The sequence below is a fragment of the Vipera ursinii genome (genome assembly GCF_947247035.1).
Source record: "Vipera ursinii genome assembly, chromosome: 11".
In the NCBI taxonomy this organism is placed as follows: Eukaryota; Metazoa; Chordata; class Lepidosauria; order Squamata; family Viperidae; genus Vipera; species Vipera ursinii.
In genome coordinates, this window is record NC_139524.1 from 14,163,945 (window position 1) to 14,181,807 (window position 17,863).

The 17,863-nt window shown below is 40.9% G+C and overlaps 1 protein-coding gene across 1 annotated transcript in view; it reads left to right on the plus strand.

Annotated features, from left to right (window-relative positions):
* Positions 1 to 17,863, plus strand: part of FBN1 (fibrillin 1) — a 164,873-nt gene that overhangs the window by 15,316 nt on the left and 131,694 nt on the right. The window contains exons 4-5 of the mRNA XM_083371054.1: positions 14,344 to 14,426; positions 15,687 to 15,785. Coding sequence (XP_083227180.1) covers positions 14,344 to 14,426; positions 15,687 to 15,785 — 182 coding nt within the window. The remainder of the gene's footprint in view (positions 1 to 14,343; positions 14,427 to 15,686; positions 15,786 to 17,863) is intronic.

Sequence of the window (17,863 nt, forward strand, 5' to 3'; positions counted from 1 at the left end):
TGTGCACAGTGTGAAAGAGAAGGAGATTTCACAAGGCGTACAACCCATAAAATTGTTGAATAGCAGGATGACTATGAAATCAGGCATTTTAGTTTAATTAGAATTGCAAAATTTGGATTTTTGTACGTAGGATGTTACTGGTTGGGGAGATATGTCCATTCTGTGTTCATACATACATAATGGTAATGCAAAGAGGAAAAAAAATAAGGCTGTGATTTGAATTTCTTTAGCATCATTTTAGTATATCTAGAACATCATTTGGGAAGTACACTAACCTCCCGATGGGCTACGAGAATTGCATACTTTTACTTCCTTTTGTTTTTGGATTACATCAAATGGGTCACTGATCCATTTTGTAATATTTCACACACTGGTCTTTTGACTGGTCTTTCTCCTTACCAATCTTTCAGGCTCCAGAAAGATCAAAACTTTTCCAAGACCAAAGCCTTCTTTTTTCAGAGAAGCTGAAAAAAAATAAATCTTTCAAGCCTCCTTAATTGTAGCTAAGAGGAAGAAAAAGCAGAACATTTTTTAAAAAAAATTCTTTATTGTGGTTGTTTACTTTGCAAAGAATAAACTCTGCAGTCCTAGACTGGAATAAGCTCTTGTGTAGATTAATTCAAGTCTGCCTTTTTTGAAAATTACATTTAATGATTAAATGAAACGTTTAAAGATGAATAATAGTCTATGCATCATTTTAAATGACATTGCTATGTCTTCCTTGTTTGGGGGGTTTTGTTTTGTTTTTTTGCTTGTTTACATATTTGCATGGTTTATGTTCTTCTGGGCACATGATTTAGGAGACCTTAAGAGTCTTGTATTGATTATCCCACAAAAAGAGGCCCTGAAGTAAATATCACTGCCGCCTCTGACTGGGTCCCTAAGTCTACAGTTCCAATCCTCCTCCTCCTCCTTTCTTTCCCTTTCCCTTTTCTAGATTAGTGCAAGGTTGTTTAGGAGTGTACATAAAGCGAGCTATGTTTTATAGTATCCTAAAGGCCTAGGACCGTGGTGGCGAACCTATGGCACGCGTGCCACAGGCGGCACGCAGAGCCCTCTCTGTGGGCACGCGTGCCATCGCCCCAGTCCTAGGCCTTCAGCTGGGTTTTATAAAACCTTTTTGCTTCAGGCCTCCGCCGCTGCGTGCAAAAAAAAAAAAGGTTCAATCAATCAATCTATTGCAACTTCTCGTGGGGAAAAAAAAAGATCTCGCAAAGTTGGAATTGACTGATTGAACTTCTTAGTCCCACCCAGTCTGCCGTTACCACTGCAGCCACGCCCACCCAATGGGCCACACCCAGCCAATGGGCCACGCCCACCCGGCACCCAGCGATACATAAGTGGGGTTTGGGTTGCAGTTTGGGCACCCGGTCTCTAAAAGGTTCGCCATCGCTGGCCTAGGATATAGGGGTTGTGCAATGCCTTGGACCTAATTCCAAATAGAGTTATGAATGGGAGCAATTATCTACAGTCTTAAGAACAGCCACACCTTCTTCTGGCATCATGTAGTGGAAGCTGCAAAGAGCAGCTGTGCAGTCCAAGGAAAAGACATAGCGGCTTTCAAGAGCTGCAGGCTGGCATTGCATTTCCTCTTCACCACCTCTAAACATCTTTTTAGAGATGGATCTAAGCTTTTTTCCTGCGCGCTAAGAAGAAAGGATGCAGGCTGCCATTTAAAGTTCAGAAACAAGGGCTTAGCTATAACAGAATAACAGAGTTGGAAGGGACTTTGAAGATCTTCTAGTCAACCTTCTGCTTATGCAGGAAAGCCCTATATCATTTCAGACAAATAGTTGTCCAGTTTCTTAAAAGCTTCCAGTGATGGAGCACTCACTACTTCTGGAGGCAAGCTGTTCCACTGATAAATTATTCTAACTATCAGGAAATTTCTCCTCAGTTCTAGGTTGGGTCTCTTCTTGATTAGTTTTCATCCATTGCTTTTTATTCTGCTTCTTCAGGTGCTTTGGAGAATAATTTATGTTCTTGCTCCTGGAAACACTGGACAAACATTTTGGGTTTGTTCTGAGGTAGCTTGAGAATTTGGCACTCATGTACAGAGTTGAATTAGCACTTGCAGAAGACCTTAGATCTTGTGGCACATAAAAATTAGCACCTTTGTTATTCCATAACAGTGTTTTCAAACTTGGGTTTCGATTGGTTATTGCAGTTTTGTGTCATTTTGGAATGTATTGGAATTCTGAGCTTAATAATCTTGAAAGTACTTAATATTTAACAATATTTAAGTGAATATAATAGGTTTCTATGATTAACCACCATCCCTAAAACAATGAATAAGGTACTTATGGAATATGAAGACAAGAGAATAACTTTTACTACATCAAATTGAGATTGATGTCTGTTTTTTAAAAGATCCAGCATTTGAGTGATTTATGCAACTTCATTCCTCCATAGAAAAATGTCCAGAAAATATTGCAACTAAATATTGAGAATGTGGCATGTTGGATAAATTTAACCAAGATGAAAAAACACATGACACAATTCAACCAAACATAGTTTTTCTAACATCCCATCCATTTTGGTGAAGGAATTCTTTAAATATCTGCTTAACTCCTTTTGACCGGGAGAAAATAATATTGATTGTGACATTCTCAAATTCTGTAAGAAGATACATATTCTTTCTCTTTTTCTCAGAGTTCATTCTTCTCCAAATATATTTGGAGACCTAAGCATTATTGTATAAATCATTAGCAGATGCTGGTTGACTTTTATTTTCTTGCAACTGTAGTTTTGAGAGAAAGAATGGCTTGGTGGATAGTGGTGGAAGGAAGAATCTTTCCCTCCGGTTTTAGAAAAATATCTGACTTGATTCCTACATATGTGAGTGGATGTTTATTGAGAATTTTCAGAGGAGTTAAGGGGTCTTAAGCTTCTGATTCTCCAACAGTTCTTTTAACCCCTCCTGGAGGATAGAATAACTGAATTCTTTGTTCAAATATAGGAACGTCCAACCTCTTTTCTGGACCAGGGACAAATACATTGATGAGATTTACACATTGCATTAAGCTATAATAGGGGCCTCCAAACTTGGCAACTTTAAGACTTGTGACTTGAACACCCAGAATTCCTCAGCCAGCCATGGGGAATTCTGGGAGTTGAAGTCCACAAATCTTAAAGTTGCCAACTTTGGAGACCCTCTGATCTATAATGTAGTTTTTTGGTTTGTCTGGACTTTTTTGTCAATCCAGTCATTGGGGTTTTTAAGCCACGATCGATATTTTAGCATAACGTATACAATCAGGACCCTGTTAATTCAAGCTTCAGTTGTGATTGTGAGAGATCTCATGAAAAGTACTGAATAATTCTGCAGTTTTTGTTTGCTTACAAAGAAGGAAAAAAATAGAGTTATGGACTGGGCAGGAGAGATCAGTACCTGGTCAATCTCTGTAACTTGAAAGTTTTATTGATCAAGAGATTATAGAGGAACACATATTTTATAGGTCGAGAATTTCAGGTCCAACTCTGATGTCTTTAGTTAAAATCAGATTACATAACCAGGGTTGGAACGAGTTTCTAGGTAAGGCTTTCGTTTTATGAAAACTGCAGCTAAATGTGATCAGAAATTAGGAACAACCAATCAAAAGATTGCTCAAGAGATATGAATCAACACAGCGACATGAATATTGACTGCTGGAAATTAGAAGTTATATTTGCTTAATGTAACACCCCATTGCCTCTTAACTCTAACAACATCAATCACAACAATGAGACAATGGATGCAAATTTTGATCCTGTAAGCAACATATGATGACAATTCAAGCGTGAAAGGTAGAAATTCCCAAAATTAGATAACTTTCTCAGATTAGCTCTCCCCTTCAGCAATTTTCATAATTTGGGCCTTTGACTTCCACAATTATCAATCTCTCTCCTTGTATTCAAAATAGGCGTACCTATTGATTACATCAGTGCTGAAAGGAACCAGGCGCTGAATGGGTGCAGCTGGTGGCACTTTTTCCAAACTTTCAAATATTTATATACCACCCACCAAAATATTTATCCCAGGGCAGTTCACAGTATAATTAAAGCAAAGCAAAAAAATATATTGTTTAAAAGTGAGTTGCCTAGGAATATAGTGTAGTGTAAATGAAACATATACTGTAAGGCAGTTTAAAATAGCCACCCGCTCAGCTTGCACAATGTAACATGATTCAGTCCAAAAAAATTTTAAGGTCAAAGCAATAAACACTCGAGTAAAGAAAATAGGTTAACTTGAGGCCAATACAGGAAGTCCTCGACTTATTATCATAATTGAATCTGGAATTATGGTCGTAAGTGACAGCGGTTGTTAAGTGACCATGCCTGATTTTGCAGCCTTTTGTCCTGGTTGTTAAGTGAACGCGATGGTTGTTAAATGAACCCATTTTAGCCAAGGGGTGTTTTTTTGCCAGAAAAATAAATAAATAAATACCACTTTTTGGACAAAAAATGCCAACAGTCCTAGTGACATGACCAGAGAATCATAAATATGGGCTGGTTGCCAAGTGCCCAAAATGGGATCACATGTCCACAGAGGACTGCAGGTCCATATGGAACTTTGAAACCAGGTCCTAGTAGATCTCTAGAGAGATCTGCTAAGGGGATGGTCATAAGCTACCTGTAACTCCTGGAGGAGAGATCTTGCAATCAAGGCAACATCTAAAAAAAACAACAAAAAAACACCCTACAGAAGGGCTGAGAACTGAACTAACATCACCCAAATCCTAAACGAATAAGAACAGAGTGGTTTAATGGTTAGGCTTTTCAAGATGGAACAAGGCTCCGGGTTCAAGTCTAAGCTCAGACGTGGAATTTCAGATCTTCTTTTTGGGGGCCAGCCATTCTGTTTTAGCTCAAGCTACCTCACAGAGTTGTTGGGAAAACGATCGCAGAGAATGGATTTACCTGTCTGTTACCTTCAGGTGTGGGAGAAAAGGCAGGACATCCGTTTAACCATCAAAGATGCTGGACATATAAATAAAGCAGCAATGTTCTCTGTATTCAAGTTGCTCCTGGGGACTGTAGCTTCTTGAAGTAGGACAAGCTAGGTTCATTTTAAGCAGCTCTATATTGGCACAGAGCAGAATTCAGTTCGTCCTACTATGGCCTACAACATGTAGTTAAAAGCTTCCTCTGCCTCTGCCTCCTGCGGTCCAAATCTCACTTGCTTTGCTGAAAGTTGGTCTCTGGAATACTTCAGCGGTAACTTTAATATTCCAATTTATAATTGAGGCTTTCGGTTTTTCGTTTTCCAACCCGTAGTCACCACTAAAAGGCTGCTGTCGAAGAGTAGACTTACCATACTGGTAAATATTGGTTTAGGCTGAGAGAAACCTCAAATGTTTTTTTCTTTCCCCCGCCCCTCTCCTTGCTGCTTCTGGCTGGCACACCTGACTGGATGCTTTCATCGTACTTTATGCCATGCTGTGTACCCAAGTAGAACAAGATGGCAAGCTGCTTTTTGGCTGAGAAGCAACAACAATAACAGAAGTCTAAAGAAAAGATTGAAAAATGTCGGGACGCGTCCGTCTTTAGCTCAACATCTATTTGTCACCAAACCATTTGGGGCTATGCCAAGTACTTGCAGATCCTTCAAAGAATTTCAGCCCCACCTGCGCAACATAAATCCAAATATTAAAGCTTGGGATTGTTGTTTTTTAAAAAAATATGCTATCCTAAACTGACTGATGGATAGCTAATAATCACCTATCTGTAAGATGTTCGTGTTGTTTTTGGATAACTAGAATTTGTGAATTGCTAAGACTTTATTGAATGTTCCTTCTGCGGCCAGTGGTTTAGATTAGACAGATGATCATAAGGTGAGGGGTTTACGGGCCACATTTTTTTGGCGATTCATGCCTTTAGCTTGTTGTGTTGTGAGGAATCCAACATGGCGGCTGTCCAACCTGAAATGGAACTAAGCAGTGATTTTTATGTAGTCACATAAGGTGGGGGGTAGAATAAATAAATAAGGGGGTTTGATGGCTCAGTAGTTAAAGATTGTGAGCTTTCAGCTGGAAAGCTGATAACCCCAGTTCGAGACCCAAGCGCCGCACAATGGGGTGAGCTCCTGTTCCTTGCTCCAGCTGCTGCCCACCTAGCAGTTTGAAAGCACGCAGATGTGAGTCGATAAATAGGTACCACTTCAGTGGGAAGGTTACAGCATTCCGTGCGCCGCGGCATATAGTCATGTCAGCCACATGACCACGGAAATGTCTTTGGCCCATACGGAGTTGGAAGAGAACGTGGAGGTCTTTTAAGCCCAACCCCTGCTCAGACAGGGAACTGTTGCCTGTGTCTCCTTGACAGTGAGAATGGCACCCCTCTGTCAGACTGAATGAGATCTTCACATTCCAGCATTGTTAGGAAGTTTCTGTGACAGGCCGAGGTCCCTGGTGTTGAGTAATATCAGTTACCGTATTTGGCTATTCTCACTGCGATAGAAACCGAGGTCAGTAAAGCATTTGGCCATGCAGGCCTGTCATTCTGAATTCCTGACTTTCATCCAGGCCTTACAGCTGCAGGGGAAAAAAACCATACAACAACAAAAAAAATCCTGTTTAACTCTGCTTAGCTCTTCTGCTCCTGAATGGAATTCAGTCATAACTTTTTCTTCATTAATGACTTGAGTGTTTCCTTTGGGACCTGTTAATAATGGAGCACGGAAGGTATGAGGGAGGTACAAAATGATGGAGAGATGGTGAAATAGGATGTGTGTGAGAAAGGATTTGCAGCAAGCAGTGGATTAAGGAGACTCATTTGCCTCTCGCTGATAAATGAGTGAAGAGCACTGTGATGTTCTGTCTTCTAGTAATTAGGAAGACTCAAGTTGAAATTTATACTTGAGCATTGGGAGAGATTTGGGGCCAGTCATTCTTAGCCTGGCTATTTCATTGTTTTTCCAGATGAAATCAACACTTAACGATGGCCGTTGACCAGAAATCCAATATAATAGTTAAAATTTAATTATACATTAATATACATAATAAGACCTTCAATACTTTCCTTTTGTATGCACCCTCCATAGAGTCATTGTGAAGGTAAAATAAGAGGAAGGGGGCTATCATGACAATTCTCAGGGGGGAAAAAGCAGATGGCAACAACATTTTTAAAAAAAACAGGATATAGGTCTCTTACTTTGTTAGGTGCACCATATTATGGCTGGTTAGTTTTAACCTTGGTTTAAATTTTAAAATCAGCTTGTGTGCTTACTTAATGGTTCAATGTCTTGTGCAAAGGCAGAACATGAATTCATTCATTAACGCAATCACTGTCATGGATTGTATTAAGTTATCATGTAACTTGTTTGGTTTTGGCTTAGCATTGTGTGAACTTAGCAACTCTGACTTCAAATCTTACACATTAACTTTATGTGTCAGTGAAACTAATATAGTTTATTGGGTAATCCATGGTTAAGACAATAGCATGACTGGAAAACTTTGGCTTAATATTATAGGTGAATTAGGCCACTACATCGTGTTCAACAAACCCTAGTTAAATATCAATGCACTAGTGCAGGGGTAGGCAACCTTGGCTCTTTTATGACTCGTGAACTTCAACTCCCAGAATTCCTAAGCTAGCATGGTTGACTCAGGAATTCTGGGAGTTGAAGTCCACGAGTCATAAAAGAGCCAAGGTTGCCTACCCCTGCACTAGTGTTATACTAATAATTTGTGGGAAACCACAAAATCCTATTGAGTACTAGTTCTGGATTCATGGTTAGGTACTGGATCTGTAACTAGAAATTTCAAACTATAATTTACTGGGGTAGATCAAAGGGAATGATAAAGTAGGAAAAGTCCAATTCACACGATCAATGTTTTGTGTTTAAAAATATGTCACGATTTAGGAGACTTAGAAGCAATCACCATGTTTTTTTTGTGAGGTAAATATTTGTTTTACTGTGGCTAGGCACTTCAGCTTGGTTTGCTTGTCCAGAGGATTAATGCTATCTCATAAGTAGGTTGTTGTTGGTTTGTGTGTAATATTGTGCAATTAAGTGGTTCTCAGGCCCTCTAGAAGAGCATTTCCCCAAGAAATGATGATCTGAGAGCCAGATTTGATCGCATAATGACAGTGCAATTAGTGTAATTATAAAAACAACTGGTTTTACAGTTATTGCAGTGTACATGAAGAAGATGACAGGGAGACAAATTGTTTTGATTAAAAGTATAGTTTGCTTTTTCCCAAATGTAAGCAACGAGGGTAAAAAAAATCACAGCTGTACACAATGGCAGCCTTGACGTCTTGGTAGAGAATAACTTGATACACTGAAATCCTTTGGCATCAAAGCCAGATCCATACATGCATTGAGAGATGCTGATTGCCCACTGAATAGGAAAAACATGTAAGTTTCTTAATTAATTTGAACCAAAGCATAAAGTCAGATGGGATGAGATTTCAGACATGCATGGGTGTCCACAGGGACCAAGTTCCCTATTCATGGGGTAACACAAGGTGTTCGAGGTTGACTCAGCCCTCTATCCTTCCAAGGTCGGTAAAATGAAGATCCAGATTCTTGGGGACAAGATGCTGACTCTGTAAACCGCTTAGAGAGGGCTGTCAAGCACTGTAAAGGGGTATATAAGTCTAAATGCTATTGCTATAAGTCTACATGCTATTTCCTATTTTCCTATTGGAGAGAGGAGCTTCCGAATTTCATGGCATATTTTCCAGAAGTTCACCATTTTTCAGTAATTGAGACTATTAAAAACAACACTAAGATAAGAAAGGAAGCTTTGCAAGTGTTTGATTATGAAAATTGATACCCTTGTAGACAGATAGCAGCAAGGACATAAATAAGCATTGTTGTTTGCTTATTCTTTTTTCACCTTGAAATGTGACGTTAAGACCTATTTCACTGTTTATTTTTCCTTTCCCCATAAGCGTTCTGCCTGCTGTAACAGCTGCTGTAGGTAGTAAGTTTCAGCTCTGGCTGGTGGGAAATCCTCTAGACTAGGCCAATTAGCTCTAGAGGAGACAACCCGTGTTTATAATTGGCACAATTTTCCTTGCACACTAAAGGGTGAAGAGGCAGTTCCTAAAAATGCAAGCAGGCTCAAGTTACTAACTGGTGTGGCTGGCAGAAATTCATTTGCACCAAGGCTGGCTTTGGGTGCCAAGTCTCGAAAATATGATTTACGTAGTAGCAATAAAAAGCTATCTCCTTAGTAATAGTTCATCCTATGTCTGTGGGGAGGGAATAAGACTTCTAGGTACATGTCAGTGATTCTAGACAAGAATAAGCTGTTCTTTAACTTTCCTTTTTTTTCTTTTTAGAGAATTTTTTTTAAAAAAACTTTCCTTCCAGTTCCCTGACATTAGAATAATTAACCAGTGGAACATCTTGCCTCCAGAAGTTGTGGGTGCTCCATCACTGGAGGCTTTTAAGGAGAGACTGGACGGCCACTTGTCTGGAATGGTATAGGGCAGGGATAGGTAATGGCTGGCTCAGGAATTCTGGGAGTTGAAGTCCACAAGTCATAAAAGAGCCAAGGTTGCCTACCCCTGGCTAGAAGATTGTCAAGGTCCCTTCCAGCTCTGTTATTCTATTAAGGTAAAGGTAAAGGTTCCCCCGCACATGCGTGCTAGTCGTTTCCGACTCTAGGGGCCGGTGCTCATCTCCGTTTCAAAGCCGAAGAGCCAGCGCTTGTCCGAGGACGTCTCCGTGGTCATGTGGCCGGCATGACTAGACGCCAAAGGCGCACGGAACGCTGTTACCTTCCCACCGTAGTGGTCCCTATTTTTCTACTTGCATTTTTACGTGCTTTCGAACTGCTAGGTTGGCAGAAGCTGGGACGAGTAACAGGCACTCACTCTGTTACGCGGCACTCGGGATTCGACCCGCCAAACTGCCAACCTTCTGATCGACAAGCTCAGCATCCTAACCCACTGAGCCACCGCGTCCCTCCTGTTATTCTATTAGTAGAGCTCAATTTCTTCTCCCTTCATAGACATACTGTAGCTATGCATTTTCTTGGTAGTACAGTGATGCTCTGGTCTTGCCAATGTTGTTGTTGTTGTTGTTGTTGTTGTTGTTGTTGTTATTATTATTATTATTATTATTATTATTATTATTATTATTATTATTATATATTCAAGAGTGTGAAATCATACCTGCCAGTTCTTTAGCTTCAGGTGCTTTCCAAGAATCTAGGAATGTCATAATTTATCCATGTGTTATATATGGGGATTCAAGCAATGTGGCCTTTTGTAATTGACAGATGGAAATTTTGTGAATGCGCAGATTTTCTGAATGCCATTCAAGGTAACAGAATAACAGAGTTGGAAGGGACCTTGGAGATCTTCTAGTCCAACCCCCTGCTCAAGCAGGGACCCCTCTAGCCTTCCGAACAAATGGCTGTCCAGTCTTTTCTTAAAAACCTCCAGTATTGAAGCATCCACAACTCCTGAAGGCCAGCTGTTCCACTGGTTAATTGCTCTCACTGTTAGGAAGTTTCTCCTTAATTCCAGGTTGCTTCTCTCCTTGGTTAGTTTCCATCTGTTGGTTCTGGTTCTGTCTTCAGGTGCTTTGGAGAATAGGTTGACCCCCTCTTCTTTGTGGCAGCCCCTCAAAGATTGGAACACTGCTGTCATATCACAGCTAGATGTTTTTGTATGGTACCCAGTGTGCCGATAACAACTAGTTCCACCACGGCTGCCTAAGTATTAGTGATCTGTCATATTTATTTATTTATTTCCCAGCGTCCCCTAGAGTTCTGCCATTTCCAACTGTCCTCCCATCCAAATGTTATCCAGGCTGGACCCTGCTTATGTATACACTAGATCAGTTAGCTTTACTTTACATCGACTTGAGAACCTTACTTTGAAAGCCATCCAACTACTTGGCTGATTGAAATTATTCTGGTGACTGACTGGCTGAGGTCAATCTGTGACCTTGGAAAGGTGGAAGCCATCTAAAGATTACTAAGAAAAAAAATACTCATTTGTGCCATCTTGGAATAAATAGCCACATCAGCGTTTTCTGACATGCATTTTTTAAAATAGATCTCGTTCGTTCGCGTTCTTCCTCCTTAAACATTTCATTTGCCCATTATTAAGTGCGTTCTCTCTCCCTCTCCCTCTCTCCCTCCCTCCCTCCCTCCCTCCCTCCCTCCCTCTCTCTCTGTGGTTTTCAGATTTTATTTTGCCACCAAGTCCAGTCTCCTGAGCTTAACTTAACTCAATTCTCACAGTTTTGCCAACTTCTGGTGGAATGCTTCTGCCTCAGGAAAGGTTTGCAACCCAGCCAGCAGTGATTAATCTTCGTGGAGCTGCCAAGCAAAATCTCTTACTCAGAATTTGGATTTTGCTGGGTTGGAGAAGTTGTAGGATAGATGTTGCTTTGTTTCCTAGTGGAGCATCTTGACCCAAGTAGGCCTTTGGGGGGATGTTTTCATTGCAATATGCTTCTTTAATGGCTACTCCTGTTGATCTATAGATTTCACAGTGCTCCTCCTTTGCTGCTTAAATACTATCGCATCCAAGGTGAGCAAACCTTGGCAATTTGATCTAAACCCTATCAATAGGTCAATGGTCGTTTGAGAAGCTACATCTTCTCCTTGGCTTTCTGTGAGAAGTTTATTGAAATTGAATGTACAGCTAGTCCTCGACCTACAACAGTTCATTTAGTGACCATTTGAAATGACGACAACGCTGAAAAAAGTGACTTACCACTGCTTTTCACTCTTAGGACCATTGCAGCATGATCAAAATTCAGACGCTGGGTAACTGGCTCATACTTATGACCGTTGTAATGTCCCAGGGTCAAGTGATCCGTTTCTGTGACCTTCTGAAGAGGGAAGCCAGATTCCCTTCACAAGTGTGTTACTAACTTAGCAACTGCAGTGGCTCACTTAACAACGGTGGCAAGGAAGGTCGTAAAATGGGGCAAAATTCGCTTAACTCGCTTAGCAACAGAAATTTTGGGCTCTGTTGCTGTCATAAGTCGAGAACTACCTGAGTAACATCTCTCCTGTTATGAATCTTGCAGTGATCAAGCCCTGTGCTGCAGGAGCTAGAGAAGGTTTCCCACCGCCCTCTACCCCTTTTAAAAAAATGGAAATTGTGCAAACGAGAACCACACGCAAGGGAAGAATTAATTAATGGAAGAAAAAAAACGAGACAGCCAGTTTGAGGAGGCAGAAGTCATAAAGACATCTCATTGAAAGCCAACCAAATGATACATTTGGTCTACTGATCATCCTGTTCTCTTAAAAGTTTACGGCGTGTTTCATCATTTCATCACTACTGCAGGATTCAACCCTTGGTGAGATTCTAGCTTTCTGAGGATCCAGCAAACAAGGTTGAAACACATGGAGAAAGAGAGAGAGAGAGAACGGGATAGAGACCAAACTCAAGATGATTTCAGGGTCTTCAGGAGAAAAACCAGAAGCCTCCTCAGTTGTGCTCAGATATAAATTAGCAGATAAAATAAATTAGCATAGATCAAACTTGGCCCTTTTATGACTTTTGGACTTCAACTCCCAGAATTCTGGGAGTTGAAATCCACAAGTCATAAAAGGGCCAGGTTTGAAGACCCCTGGCATAGATTCGGAGAGGCCACTGAATTCTGATGTACATTTTGTATTAGTGAAAGATTCCTAACACATGATTGGGTAACCCTTCTCGCAATAAAAATAAATAAATAAATGCACCCTTGGGCTGATTCCTAGCCATTCCCTCCTTTGAGCATGAAATTCCACAACTTTGGGGAGAGGGTCTCGTTAAATTTATCGCCAACATCAAGATACACATAAATTGCACATACTTAGGAGGTTGGCAACGAATATGCCAGATGAGAGCTAAAGAGCCTGCCAAACTGATTTTTTTTTTTAAATGGCCTGTTTCTGAAACCCGGTTGTTCCTGTTGATTTGGAATGGATTTCCTTGGTCCTGCCGTTTCTTTGAATTTAGAAGTCTGCTTTAGACCAAAACAACTCCATCGTGCATTCGATTGTGTATCGTATTCTTTCCCCAGAATTCAGCAGTAAGAGCCACTTCCTATAGTGATAAAAATCTCGTTTCCCCTGGGCAGGAAACCAGGGTATGCTATCTTTGCTTACCTTATTGCCTCGAAGCACTGGAGTAATGTTTGGCACCGATAAGAGGGTAATTCCAAACGAAGTTGGTCTGTTGTAGCTACAGGGAGGAACATGAAGCCGAAACACAATGGAATCTTTCATAGGTGAACACATCAATGGCCTGAATTAGCTTTTGTTGAGTCTGTGGGTGAAATGAATTACGAGGGCCCTTGACTTACGATCACAACTGACCCCCAAATTTCTGCTGCTAAGTGGGGGAGTTAGCTGAATTTTGCCCCATTTTATGACCTTTCTTTCCACAGTCGTTAAGGGAGTCACTTAGCAGTCGTTAGACTAGTAACACGGTTGTTAAAGGAATCTGACTTCCCCATTGAATTTAGCTCTCAGAACGTCACAAAAGGGGATCCTGGGACCCCGGGACACTGCAGCTGTTGTAAAAGTGCCAAGTGTCCGGATTTTGACCACGTGACCACGGGGAAGCTGCAAAGGTGGTGCGAAAGTGCTGTTGTAACTTTGAACGGTCACTAAATGTATGTTTAAAATAATTTAACAGTGGCAGCGATTCGCTTAACAAGGAAGGTGGTAAAATGGGGCAAAACTCACTTAGCAACTGTCTTGCTTCGTTAGCAGTGGACGTTTTGGCTTCAACTGTGGTCATAAGTTAAGGACCACCTGTATGTTGGACTTACACCTTTAGCTATCCGTAAATGTCTTGTATGGAGCAAGTCATGGTTGCAATCCAAATGATGATCAACATTCAGTAACATCCTAATGTAAACTCTTCTGCTCTTATGTGTTTGTGTCTTGATATATGATTTTAAGTATATAATCCCCATTACGTTGCACCCGACATCTGATATGAGTAAGTAACCTATACGGGATGGGAAATATCAGGACAAATACTTGTGACATGACAAAGCACATTTCGTCATTGGATAGACTGTCTAGGTGTCCCAAACAATAGTTTAATATAAATCTTCACAATTTTTTAGAAAATGGGGTGTAATTGTTAACGCTGAATCAAATGACAAAGGAAAATGCAGAATTGTCATAATGGCTTCATATGCATGTTATAGATCCGTCCGTGTTCACGTATTACACTGTGTGGATGTTTAACTATAATTTGTAATCTTGGAACTTCCTGTATTTTGTGAAGCCAACCTGTTTGATTAGTTTATGATTTGTGTATTGCCAGCCCTAGAAAATGGGTTAATTTAGTGACTAGATGGAGATGATTTTGTGAAGTCATAAATAAAATCTGAAGAATGACAACATTTCTTTCCTTTTCTCTCTCTCTCTCTTATAGACCTAACGTATGTGGATCACGTTACAACGCATATTGCTGTCCTGGATGGAAAACTTTACCTGGTGGAAATCAATGTATTGTCCGTAAGTTGTTATTTTTGCTGTTTTTATTAGGAAATCCCTCGATGGTTCTCATTTTTTAATTTTTTTTTAATTTTTATTTTAAAAAAGTTAAAATACAGCTAAATTAAGGAGAAAATTCCTGACAATGAACACAATTAATCAGAGAAACAACCTGTCTCCAGAAGTTGTGGGTGCTCCAAAACTGGAGGTTTGGACAACCATTTGTCAAGAATGGCATAAGGCCTCCTGCTCGAGCAGAGGGATGGACTAGAAGACCTCCATGGTCCCTTCCAATCCTGTTATTTTATATTCTGTGTTCTAATTTTTTTTAAAAAAAGCCAGCTGGAGTGGCAGGGTTCCTTCAAAACTGAGGATGAGAAAGTCCCTACCGCTAAAACTGAACACAGACAGTCCTTGACTTACAACAGCTCATTTAGTGACCCTTCAAAATTGCAATGGCACTGCAACTGACTCACTTTAATGACGGTTGCAGCGTCCTGGGGTCACGTTTCCCCTTTTGCGGCCTTCTGACAAGTAAAGTCAATGGGGAAGCCAGATCCCCTGAGCAACCGGGCTGCTAACTTAACAACTGCAGTGATTCTCTTAACAATTGTGGTGAGAAAGGTCTTAAAACGGGACAAAACTTACTTAACAACTCTTTTGCTTAGCAACAGAAATTTGCGGCTCAATTGTGGTCGTAAGCGGAGGACTGCCTGTACTTAGTCTAGCTTGGCCACACAGCACACCTACCTCTCTCCTCTATCAATTTATTGTTATGCCATCCGTGTTAGCTGCCTCGAGTGACTTACCTATTCCGCCCAATGAAGTGAACCAGCTCTCTTAAGTGTAGACTTCAGCAGCAGCGATAAAAAAAAGAAAGAAAAGAAAGGTGAGCTTTGACTCTTAAGTTTGATGAAGGGTCCTGAAGATCAGGCAATCCAGAAAGGGCTTGATAAGTCTGAAGAGATGAGTTCATTCACGAGCCGATGGTGGCGCAGTGGTTAGAATGCAGTATTGCAGGCTACTTCTGCTGACTGCCAGCTTTTGGCAGTTCGATCCTGACCGGCTCAAGGTTGACACAGCCTTCTATCCTTCCGAGGTCGGTAAAATGAAGACCCAGATTGTTTGGGGGGCAACATGCTGACTCTGTAAATTGCTTAGACAGAGGCTGTAAAGCTCTGCAAAGCGGTATGTAAGCCTAAGTGCTATTGTTGTTCATCAGTCTCTCACATCACCAGTCAGTATTCTCAAAGAGTTTGTCCTTTTCTTTCTTATTTACAGCGATTTGCAGGCATTCCTGTGGAGATGGGTTTTGCTCCAGGCCAAACATGTGCACGTGTCCAAATGGCCAGATTGCTCCATCCTGCGGCTCAAAATCAGGTATGCATTCGAGATTTGGATCGGTCATCCCCGCTTCGGCGGTCAAGCTAGTAGAGGAATTTGTTGATCACCCCGTGACATTTTAGTAGTTCAGATAACTGAACAGTGATGTATGTTTACCACACCACAGCTGAGAGGATCTAATGGAGGGGTCTCCAACCTTGGCAACTTTAAGGTTTGTGGACTTCAACTCCCAACTTCCCCTGCTGTCTGAGGAATTCTGGGATTTGAAGTCCACAAGTCTTAAAGTAGCCAAGGTTGGGCAATCCTGATCTAGTGGCTGGGTTTCAATTACCGTACTTGCAAACCTTCCTTATGGCCACATTAAAGATAACCAACAATCTCCCCCTCGGGGCAGTTTCTTCCTTCAAAACATTCTTATTTTGACTTCAGCACAGCTGAAGCACCAAACTACATCTGGGGAATGAACAAACTAGAATTTATGAGTCCCTGTAAGATCTGGTCATTCATTACCAGACACGTTCAAGCAGAATTGAGAGGCATACAGGGGTGTTCAGTGACCTAGTTTTTCAGTAAATGGTATTAATTATCATTCATATGTATTACGCTTGTCTGGAACTGTTTTATGGATCCGTAAAGGAGTTGAAACCACGAGAAAGCGAAAAGTTAGGATAAACATTTACATTAAGTGGAATAAAATTAATACCATGCAGATAGAAAGTTAACTCCCATTGTAGGCAGCATGAAAGTTTAGATCTCATGTGGGTTAGCTTCCCAGTGGTATGTGAGATCAGTAGTCCAATTCTACTTTCATTACAGGGCTTGTGTTTTGTATTTACAGTTGCGTTCTTTTTGAATTGTGTTTTAAATTCATTTATGGTTTTGTTTCCTTTTTGTGTTGGCCAAAGTTGAACACAGTTCCTTTTTGATGCCGAGACAGGGCATAAATCTAATAAATTAATCTCTCTTGGTGTGCTGGTTTATTTGCACAGCAGGGGTGCCCTCTTTAAATTATCTTTGTGCATCGTTTAATGAGGTCCATACAACGAATCCTGCTTCACTAATCACACGCCAGAAAAAAAAAGGGGCTTCAGGAAAATATTTAATTATCGAAACACTAAATATAAGCTTCTGACCTGAAATGTCCCCCAGATTCTTAGACGACAATTTCCATCTTCCCCAGCCTCGTAGGTATAAAGAGGAATTGTAAATCCAACATACAAGTGGTCCTTGAGTTATGACCACAGTTGAGCCGAAAATTTCTGTTGTTAAGTGAGTTTTGCCCCATTTTACAACCTCTCTCGCCACAATTGTTAAATGAAACCGCTGCGGTTGTTAAGTTAGTGACACGGTTGTTAAGTGAATCTGGCTTCCCCTTGGACTTTGCTTGTCAGGAGGTCGCAAAAGGGGATCACGTGACCCCAGGACACTGCAACTGTCATAAATACGAGTCAGTTGCCAAGAGTCTGAATTTTGATCACATGACCACGGGGATGCTGCAGCGGTCATAAGTGTGAAAAATGGTCATAAGTCACTTTTTTCTAGTGCCATTATAACATTGGTCACTAAACGAAGCTGTTGTAAATCGAGGACCACCTGTATATGGAAGACACCAATTGGAGGAAGCCATGCTTAAAAAATGTTCAATGCAATTGACTGTTTCTCTATTGCTCAACCTTAGACTTTTCCAGTGGTTGATTGATAAATATGATTTTCTAACCATAGTAGGTTTCTCCCCCCTCCCCCCACCACCCAATTCTCTGAACTAAGCAACAGCCTGAAATGCTTAAAGCTTTGCATCTGTTCTTTGCCTGGACCTCAGCGCTGAGACATGGCTGGCAATGACGGCCATACATGCTTTTTTTTAAAAAAAATAAAAAAATAAAAAATAAAAAATTCCGGATCCTCCTCTGCATCTATCCTCTTAGACCTCACAGATGTTTCCCGCAATTCTGTTCTTCTGTCAGGATTTCAAAGAGATTGTGGATGAGATGGAAGAACAGCTCCACTGGGCTGGCCAAGAGTCCAGTCTGTTAGTTCAGTCAAACACCAACACCAGATGTTCGCTACCCATAGCCCACTCCGGTTGTTACTTCCTAGCAGTGTCTGTTCCATTG